Source organism: Sus scrofa, chromosome 14 (assembly GCF_054392235.1).
Source record: "Sus scrofa isolate SSC_HxYL_T2T_F1_AM1 chromosome 14, Sscrofa_HxYL_maternal_Yorkshire_Landrace_v2.0, whole genome shotgun sequence".
Classification (NCBI taxonomy): Eukaryota; Metazoa; Chordata; class Mammalia; order Artiodactyla; family Suidae; genus Sus; species Sus scrofa.
Window position 1 is genome coordinate 54,110,106 of NC_139396.1, and position 10,094 is coordinate 54,120,199.

The following is a 10,094-nucleotide window of genomic DNA, read 5'->3' on the forward strand; positions in this document are numbered from 1 at the left end:
TGGTTAGTCACATACCGCTAAGGAGTGTCAGCTTAAGTTAGAGTCATGTTTTAGAAAAGGAATGCCAAACTATTCATTTGATAGTGTAAATCAGTGATTTATTTTCCATCTTTATTTTTTATTTAAAAAAAAATTTTTTTAGGGCTGTACCCACAGCATATGGAGGTTTCCAGGCTAGGGGTCTAATTGGAGCTACAGCTGCCAGCCTACGCCACAGCCACAGCAACACCAGATCCAAGCTGCATTTGTGACCTACACCATAGCTCATGGCAATGCCGGATCCTTAATCCACTGAGCGAGGCCAGGGATCTAATCCTCAACCTCATGGTTCCTAGTCAGATTCGTTAACCACTGCGCCACAACAGGAACTCCTATTTTCCATCTTTAATAGGCTCCTTCCTACACTATCTCCCCCTTCAACCATGTCCCAGTTAGAAGGCTTTAGAAGGGCAGGAACATTGCCATAGGTGACCTGCCTGAGGCAAAGGATAAACACGTTTGAGGAAAATGGACAGGCGGATCACTCAGGGGAACGCTTTGGGTCTTTCAGGTGGCCATGGCGAAGTCCTGTTTGAGAAGGTGCGTGTGCCCAAGGAGAACATGGTCCTGGGCCCCGGCCGGGGCTTTGAGATCGCTCAGGGCCGACTGGGTCCTGGCAGGATCCATCACTGCATGCGGCTGATAGGGTGCTCGGAGAGGGCACTGGCGCTCATGAAGGCACGAGTGAGTGCTTCCCTTTGTACCCGTCTCTGTCCCAGAACCACCCATTTATTTTCCTATCAGACTCCAAATTCTGTTTTCTGAGAGCAGACTCAGTGGGTAAAGCTAGGTGATATTCTTTATAAGAAGCTGTGTCCCTGCCTTTGCTTTGCATCTGCTACTTTGCTGAAATTTGAAATGCTGCAGAGAACGGGCCACACTGTTGAGGTGACCAGAAGGAAAAGGCCAGGTTTTGTTGCAGTAGAGGGCAAGGTTCCAAGGTCCACAGGGTCATGACCTGTTGAGGGCCATTCATACTACCAGGACATTTTAAAAAATCAGATACCAGAGGGTTCTCTTATGGTGCAGCAGGTTAAGGATCCAGCATTGTCACCGCAGTTGTTGCTGTGGTGCGGGTTCAATCCCTGGCAGGCAGAGGAACTGCCACATGCTGAGGCATGGCCAAAAAAAAAAAAAAAAAAAAAAATTAGATACCAGAGAGAACCTGGGGTTCTGTCGTCCAGCCCTGCATCACCCTTCTCCACTACATGGCCCCAAAATTTTGTTCTGCTGTGACCCCCTCAAAGGTTGGAAGCCCACCCAAAAGAAAGCTCTTGCTGGGAATAGTAATTCGTATCAGTGGTACCGATTTCACAAAGATGAAGCAAACACTTGAGACTAAAAAATATAAGATACTCTGTCCAAAGAACAGATGTAGTCCGGTGTGCTTGCATTACTGAGTAAACCTGAAATCCACACTCTTCTCAGTTGAGACCAGTTTTTTGTTTTATTTTGAAATAAAATACTGCTAAGGGCTCAGGTATAGTCTCCTGCTCCATCCTGCAGAGTAGTTTTACTGTAAATTTCTGAAATCTTAGAAGGTGCCATAGTATTGACGTGGAAGTTCCACTCATAGGACTTGGTCACACGGGAGTAATTTGATTAGATATAGAGGTTCACACCAGCTGTGACTATAATATGTTGGAAGCAAGCTATAAAGTTCCCGTTGTGGCTTAGTGGAAACAACTGACTAGTATCCATGAGGACGCAGGTTTGATCCCTGGCCTCGCTCCGTGGGTTAAGGACCCGGTGTTGCCATGAGCTGTGGTGTAGGTCCCAGCTGTGGCTCGGATCCAGAGTAACTGTGGCCAGCGGCTACAGCTCCAGTTCGACGCCTAGCCTGGGAACCTCCATATGCCGCAGGTGTGGCCCTAAAAAGACCAGAAAGAAATATATAACAGTTGGAGCCTGGTCAGCTAAGCCTGGTATGGGCATTCAGTGAAATTCCAAAATGATGTAGAAATCTCTTTCTTTCTTAATGTACAATGAGGTGCTCTTAACAGGGAAAAAAAAGTAGGCTACAAAGCATTATATAGAGTGTGACACTATTTTTTTGTACAAAAATGCATATGTATGTGTAGGCATACAAAAAGGTATCTACCAAATATAAAGTGTGACTAGATGATGGAATACCAGGTGTTTTTTTCTTTTTTTGTCTGAAAATGTGTACTTCTTTTGCTATTAGATATATTATTTGTGTCATAACTGTTTTTAGTTAAAAGACGGGGTGAGGTGGGGAAGGATCCCTTATAGACTTTGTCTTTTTTTTTTTTTTTTTTTTTTGCTGTATCTTGGGCCGCTCCCACGGCATATGGAGGTTCCCAGGCTAGGGGTCTCGTTAACCACTGCGCCACCACGGAACTCCCCTTATAGACTTTGATTGCTTGTAACTTTCAACTGCTCTAGAATCCCCACTGCAGTAACAGTTGCCCACAAGGGGGCGCTGGCACCCTGACTTTACTCCTGAGGGCGTCCCAGGGTGTGAAGCAGGCCCAGCCCCCTCAGCAGAGGATGCCCTTCTGGCTTGTGTGAAGCACCCACAGTCACTGCCTAGTTCCTGGAGTAGCCCTGGGCGGGAGACAGCTCAAATCAAGCACTGCTCCTGGCAGCCAGGCCTGCCCTTCTCGGGTTTCCAGAAGGTAATTTGTGCAGCCACCACGTTGCCTAGCTCCATGGTGCCCATGAACGCCTGCATCTGGCTCTTCTCCCTGGAAGTTTCTTGTGGCTGGAGAGCTGGCAAAGTGGCTGATGAGCTGTGAAGTTCTACTTCCGAGCCCCTTCCTCTCCCATGTGCTTCTGCCCACCTCCTCTGCAAGGCACAGCCCTGTGCCTCCTGTCCTTTCTCCTGTGTCCACAGGCAAAGTCCCGTGTGGCCTTCGGGAAGCCCCTGGTAGAGCAGGGCACGATTCTGGCAGACATCGCCCAGTCCCGTGTGGAGATTGAGCAGGCCCGGCTGCTGGTGCTGAAAGCTGCCCATGTCATGGATGTGGCGGGAAATAAGGTAGGAGACCAAGGGGCCTCACGGAAGACAGGTCTTGAGGTCGCAGTGAAAGATGCCAGCCTGGGGATCTCTAGATGCAGACTCTTCCCTCCTCATTTCAGCAAACCATAGATCAAGTGCTTGGTTTCTTGACATAACTAACTTTGCTTCAATTCTCCTTGGAACGACTTGGGCAGTTTTTCAAAAACAGAAAAGGTATAATAAAAGAGGACTGAACTTTCTATTTTACTGACCCAGTGACCTTCTGGGTTCAAGACAGGGAGCCTGTGAGGGCCACATGGCTCCCAGCCTCAGCTATGACCCTGCCTGGACTTCCAGGCATCAGGCAAACTGAGAGTAAGCCAGGGAATTAGCCAAAATAAAAGCTTATTTTCAAGGGTGATGTTATTCCTTAAACGGTTCTTTCTGAGTGCCTCTGATGGCCAGGCACAATGCCACACCGACCCCTGCCTTCTCCAGCTCTCCATGGGGCCTCCATGCTTTAGCTAAGAGGCCTCAGTAACGGGGTGTGTAGGGTGGCCCAGGCTCAAGTTCCTGGGTCCTTGGCACTCTAGTGCCAGGAATGAGGGCTCTCAGGGGCTTTGCTCCAAATCCCAGTCCCAGGGCAGGTCCTTGCAGCTCAATTCCCCAAGTCCTTGCTGGCTTTGGTGCACCTTCCCTTTGGAAACAGAGCTGGCAGTGACCGTGAATGAAGCACAAGCCATTCTCCATCCTGTTATTTGCGTGCTGGTGATACTGCCTGTCACCTGGGAAGACGCCCATAGTCTATCCTTCACCAGGCAGCCACCCATACCACACATCATCCTGAGTCACCTTCCTAGTTACCACCACTGCCCCCTCTACCTGCTTTGGTGCTGGGTGGGCACCACATGGCTTGTGGTCCAGCAGGACCTCAGGTCTCTGTTCTGAGCTATTGTTTCTACTCCTTATGAAACTGATCATTCTTCCAAGTGTTCTGCCCTCTTCACCACATCTCTGCCTCCTTGCAGGCTGCAGCTTTGGATATTGCCATGATTAAAATGGTAGCTCCATCCATGGCCTCCCGAGTGATTGATCGTGCCATTCAGGTGAGCACAGACGGTGGATGCTTGTTTCCTTTGGATCATTTACAACAGATGCAAACCCCCTCTCTTCAGCTGCCCAACCTCCAGTAAACTAACAGCCGCCCTCTGTCGCATACTCACCAGGCGTGTGACTTTCCTTTTCCTCCTCAGAACAACCTTAGGAGTCCCATTCCTACCTCATTTTGAATATGTGGAAACAGGCACAGAAAAATGAAGGGACTTGTCCAAGGTCACTCAGCTTGCAAGAAGTTGGGCTCAGATTTTTGGGAACGTGGGTCCTTACCACACCAGGCTTAGTCTCTCAGACATGCAGAATGCCTCCTGGCCCTGGTAGAGATTTCCTGATGGCAGAAGTCACCTTGCAGGGCAGACCTGGGGAGTCTGGCATTCCTGGGACGGCAAGCATGGCCCCACTTGAAGTCTCCCTCAACATGGTTATCACGCAGGTGTCAGGGGATATCTCCAGGAAGGTGGCTATTATGAGCCTCTCTGGGATCTTAGGAGCAGGAACTTGTTCCTGGGCTCTCAGGGATGAGGGTTTCCCACTTCCTCCCTTCTCCCTCTGTGTCCGCCAGGCCTTTGGAGCAGCAGGGCTGAGCAACGACTTCCCACTGGCTCAGTTCTTTGCTGGGGCCCGAGCCCTGCGCTTTGCTGATGGCCCTGATGAGGTGCACCGGGCGGCAGTGGCCAAGATGGAGCTGAAGCATGGCCTATAGATGTGCAAGGACCTCAGGAGCCGGAATGTCCCTGCTGGGCCAGGGTGCCTACATTTTAAGTGGTGCAGTTTGAAAGGCCTGGTATGTGTGACTCTTGCACCCTGCCCAGCAGTCTGTCCTGTGGCTATCATTGTGAACTTAGCCTTGTTGGGTCCCCACAGAAGAGACTTCTGTGAGAGGCCTGGCATTCCCTGTTTCAGGCACGGAGGAAGAGGATTAGCTGAGAGCTGAGTGGGTTTTGGTACAGAGCCTGGAAAGTTGGTCTTCAGTCCAGGACCCCGTCTCTCTGGCTGTGTTGCATACAGGCTCTGAGAGTCTGGACAGATAGCAGGGGTGCTGCTGGGGTGCTGTGTCCATCCGTGCTTACTCCCAATGTGGGGGCCTCCTCCTCCCTGCCTCCCCATTTCCCACCCCAGCTGATGGCAGCAGCCTACAGACCCAAGGCAGGAGCACTCTTGGGAAAAAGGAATGAAACCAAAATCATGAAACTACTGCCATCTGATTTTCTTCTTCTGAGTGTCCAAAACACAGAACACTGAGATGTTACTTCGGAAATGGACTTTTGGGGAACAAGAAAATATACCTCAGATATCATGAATGTTCTATGTCATACAAAATGAATGGAGAATAAAGGCTCACACTTTAGCTCCTGTGTCTCAGTATTCTGTTGCCTCCTCATATTTGAGTTTACCTGGGATCCTGCCCATTGCATCATCCCACTTGTATGTGTGGGGGGCCACAGATGTAGTGACCCCTGGCAGGTCCCAAATCGGCTGCCCCACTGCTGCTTATGTAAAGGTTGGCAAAGGACCATGACCTTCTGGTGTGTGAGGGCCACTCCTCCCTCTGCTCTATAGTCAGAGTGTGGGGGGAGGTGGTGGGCAGTATGCTATTACAGTTCAGAGAGCTTGGAGGAAGGTGGAAATGCTCACTCACTTGAGGTCTGAGCTATTTCAGGAATGGGTGTCCCATGAGCTCAAGCGACAGGTGGAGATAAACCCCTGGTCATTAGGACCTGGTCTGCTAATCTCATGATGTGTCATGATGCGGCCAACAGCTGCCTATTTCAGGTCAAGCCAAGGTGAGCAGGACCATCCCTCATCTGCTGCATTGCAGACTTGACCCCCTCAAGGAGAGAGTGCCCGCCTGCTGCAGCCAGGGCCATGGGCCTCGGGGGCTTGTGAAACGGCTCCCCAGGTATTCTTGGCCCAGTGGTCTATGAAGGCAGGCCCTCCTCTACTGCTTTTGCTCGCTAAGGTACAGTTAAATTCAAACCCCCAAACAAATTTATCATACCAGCCACACAGGTAAACAATCTTTTGCTAACTCTGGCAGGGTTCTAGCAGCCTGAGTTCTTATTTTGAGCCTTAGGGAAGAGGAGGTTTTGAAAAAGGAAGTGCTTTGGCCGGTGTTGGTGTATCACACAGCGTCAGAATTTCTCTCATGGCCTCTGAGGTTAACTTTGTGTGTTAAGTGGTGCAGTTGTGGGGATGAAAATAGAAGCTGTGCTGTGGGACAACCCCACATCTCCCTCAGATACTGTACTGCTAAGCAGGGAGGCTCGGGAACCCTGCCCTAAGAACGCAGGTCACAGAGATGTGGCCTTACCCAGAGTCTCTGATTCTGTGAAATAATTCCACTCACTGCTATCAACTGCACCACAACTCTAGGCCAGACACTGGTCTAAGCTTTGGGGGATGTGCAGGAAAACAAACAGGTGAAGTTGCTATTATCAAGAGGCCCACATCTCGAGTGGGGGATGGTGGTGAGTGCCTGAAATGGTGGTGGAGGTTATGTAGGTGCTATGAAGGCTGTGGTAGGTGCAGTAGTGGGTGCTAGGGGACTAGTGGATGATGTGGTGTGGGCAGTACTAGGGATGAGGAGCTGGGGGCTCAGGAAGGGAGACTCCTTCGAGGAGAGGCATTTGGGCCAGACCTGCATGACAAGAGTGGGCAGGAGTATTTCAGAAGGAGCAGCAGATGCAGAGGCCCTGGAGAGCAGAGAGAGGAGGAGGTGCTGGGTCACATGGGGCCTGAGGGGCCTGGGGCGGAGTTTGGTGTGGATTCTAAGCGTGATAAAACAGTTTAGGTAGTGGTGACATGCTTTGACTTTTTAAAAGTTCCTTCTGCTCTCCAAAGTTCACTAAAATGAAGAAGAAATAAAGGAGGATTAGAGCTGGTTCCCCAGTGCTGCAGAGGTCTCCAAAAGAGGCACCCACAAAATTAAAAAATTAAGAAAAGAGAAGTAAAGGCAAGGGATGGGGGCAGGGCCTTTAAAAGATATGAAGGAAGAATCCAAAGAATAAAGGGAATGTCTCCAGGTCCTTATCTGACTCTTTTTCCCCCTTCAGCAAGCAGGGGCATTTCTGCTTGGCCAGAAACTGATGTGGTAATGCCAGCACTGGGCTTCTTTGGGGTGGGAGTCAGTGTGTGGTTGGTACACGCTTGGGTATGAACAAGCTTGGCATGGTGGTGAGCGTGTCTGACCAGTTTTATTTGTGCAACACTTAACATCTCACCACCATTCCTACCTGGCTGGGCCTGACTTCTTAGTAGCCAGTCCTAGGAAAGGGAACAAAATGTAACCACAATAGACTAATGATTTTTTCCCCTTGCAACTATTTCATAGTCCAAAGCAATGAATGGAACACACAGTCCTCTGCTGTCTCCTGGCAGGCACTGGGGGCTAGATTCCCCTAGGGCTGAGCCCTCCCCAGTGGCCCCAGGTCTTCAGGGTTCTATCAAGGATGCCAGCCCTATCAGGGCTTCCATTCCTTCCTTCCCATTCCTACCCCTGCCCCCCACCCCCAACCTCATGCTCCCTAAAGTGACTTGTGATCTTGACATCCACAACTGCCTGTGCTCCCCCAAGCCCTGACTTCAGATTCTGTCAGGTAATTCTAGAATAATCCTAGAGAAGCTAGGCAGCTTGCTGGGGTAGGTCCCTTCAGGATGTTCCCAGGAATGATGCTGAATGACCAGGCTCCAGTGTTCTCCACCATCACTCCCACTGTGGAGTCCCTAGGCATGCCTTGGGGATGGTAGGCCTGTGCTGCTGCTCACCCCTCTGTAACCATAGTGAGACCTGCTGGAAGGCCAGGGCTGCAGCATTGGTTGAGCATCTCTGAGACATTTGGATCTGTAGTTATACTGCCCTCCCCAGGGCCACTCGGCTCCAGCCCTCTCCCTGCCATCAACTTCGCCAGTGTGTGTGAGTGTCAGAGCAGAAAGAGGTAGGAGTCCACAGCTACCTGGGATCCAAACCTGTGATCACCTATTGGAAAAGTACTCTGGGGCCAAGGTCTTTTAATCAGGATGGCTGAGTAGAGAAGTGGCTTCAGGGAATTCTCTATCACATCTCAGCATTAGACAGAAAACCTAGTGGTAAAGAGCCATCACCGATGGCACTAGTTAAAGCATTAGGGGACAGATATTAATCAGTAATACGCTATCACAATAGGAAAGAGGGCCCGGCAGGAACTGACCTCAACTTCCATTTGTACAGAGGGCATTTTGCAGGGAGAATGAGAGAGCAGGGAGGGGAAGTGGCGGGGTTTACATAGGGGATTTCTTGCTACATCTACAGAAAGCAGGGAGGGGGGAGGGCAGTGGTCCACATGACACCCATCTGGGTTTGCTAACTGGTGCTTATGGAAGTTAGGCTCCTCGCCTCCCACGGAAACTGAGAGCCATGAACCTCTCTCGAGGCGCTGGCTAGAATAAGCAGTAACTTCTGGCAGCCTTTCCTCGGGCAGGTATACTCCCTGTCTCAGGCCATCTTAGGGATGTCGCCTTGAGCCATTGGAAACTCTGCTAGTGTTGGTTCGAATCTTCAGATGTGACGGGGGTGGCCTGCATCATTCCTCCTGAGAATCTGCAGGTTTTATAAGTCATGGTTGAGGCCCAGTCAAGAAGAGAGCTTAGTCAAGGAGAGTTTAGCGAGAGTCTGGTCAAGGAAAGGCTTTTGGTCAGCTACGCCTCTGGAATCAAATGACCCTGGGTTTCAATCCTGCCTCCATGATGGACAAGCTGGGTGATGATGGGGAAATGATTGTTCATCTTGTAGGGCTGGTTTTCTGTATTGAAAAGTAGAGAGAACAGCACTCCCTCCCAGGACTGACTGAAGATTAAATGAGCTGACACATGAAGATTAAATACGGAGCCTACAGTACATGGTGGTATTCACATGTGGCTGGAGTCTGGAGGGGCTAAAGAAGAGGCTGTGCTCAAGCTGGGATCAGACCTGTGCCCCCCCCCCCAACCCACCCCAGGCCCAGCACAGCTGGACCAGCCAAGGCTGCATCCTCCCTGACTGACTGCAGAGGAATGGCCCTGGGGCTTTGGTTATAATGGCTGCTGTAACTCGGCTCTGCCTTGTGAACCCAGGGAACAACTGATGCTGCTTGTCTGGGGACCCTGTTTGGAGAAGAGGCTTCTGTCCCCTCCTGGATGGAATACCAGCTACCAGGTATTTAGTACCTGCCAGGTGCCAAGGACTGCACATGTATTATTTTGAACCCTCACAACAACTGGCATACTTTTTCCTGCTCATTTGAGAGGTGAGGAGACTGAGGTTCAGAGAGGTTTCATGACTTGCCCAAGATCACACAGCTAGACAATGAATTCAGACATAAACTACAAGCCCATAGAGCTCTTTCCACTCAGAGGCACGCATTTTTACCATCTCTGAGGGTCTTCCTGAGAGGTGCTGGCTGCCTTACCTGGAAAAGGAGGAAGAGGAAAAAGAAGACCCCAGCCAGCCCAGGAAAGTGTGTGAGCCTGTTTCCAAAGCCAGGGAATCTTGGGGGAGCCTCCTCACTGCCTTTGGGGCAGCCTGTGTGGGGGCGGCTGCACCAAGGGCTGGGCTGTAGGGTTGTGGTGAGTTGGCAGCCTCTCATGAGTTTGCGCATGTGTGCAAATAAGGAGGGCAGCCTGTGCACAGGCTGGACCACGTTTTTTCCTCTTGCTTCTGAGAGAGAATGTCTTTCTGTTTAAATGTGGCTTTGAATTACATACCCCCCTCACCGTCTGCAACAAAACAGAACAAAACAAGACAAAAAACACCTTCCATTTGATAGCATCAGTGTCCAAGCACTGAGACTAAATAACCAAATATCTAAAATCTCACCATTCAGTGACCTCAATGGATACCTTGGTTACCACCTTTTTTAGAGAGCAGGTGGTACTAGAGTTTTTTCAACCTTAAAACACATCACTGGGCCTTAACAATTAAACGCTTTGGTGTATTTCAAAGCAAAGACTTTGTAAATCTTAG

The 10,094-nt window shown here is 50.2% G+C and overlaps 1 protein-coding gene across 24 annotated transcripts in view; it reads left to right on the plus strand.

Annotated features, from left to right (window-relative positions):
- Positions 1–5,465, plus strand: part of ACAD10 (acyl-CoA dehydrogenase family member 10) — a 49,080-nt gene extending 43,615 nt beyond the window's left edge. For 12 of the 24 annotated variants that reach the window (XR_002338858.2, XR_014827388.1, XR_014827390.1 and 9 more), the window contains 3 exons: positions 2,897–3,040; positions 4,030–4,107; positions 4,680–5,465. Coding sequence is in view for 17 of the 24 variants with exons in the window: in XM_021073839.2 (XP_020929498.1) it covers positions 2,897–3,040; positions 4,030–4,107; positions 4,680–4,820 (363 nt within the window). In the remaining 7 variants the exon portion in view is untranslated. Of the gene's footprint in view, positions 1–550; positions 724–2,356; positions 3,041–4,029; positions 4,108–4,679 lie in introns of all 24 variants that reach the window. The other 12 variants (XM_021073831.2, XM_021073833.2, XM_084996345.1 and 9 more) reach the window with 2 other exon arrangements.
- Positions 5,466–10,094: the final 4,629 nt, after the last annotated feature.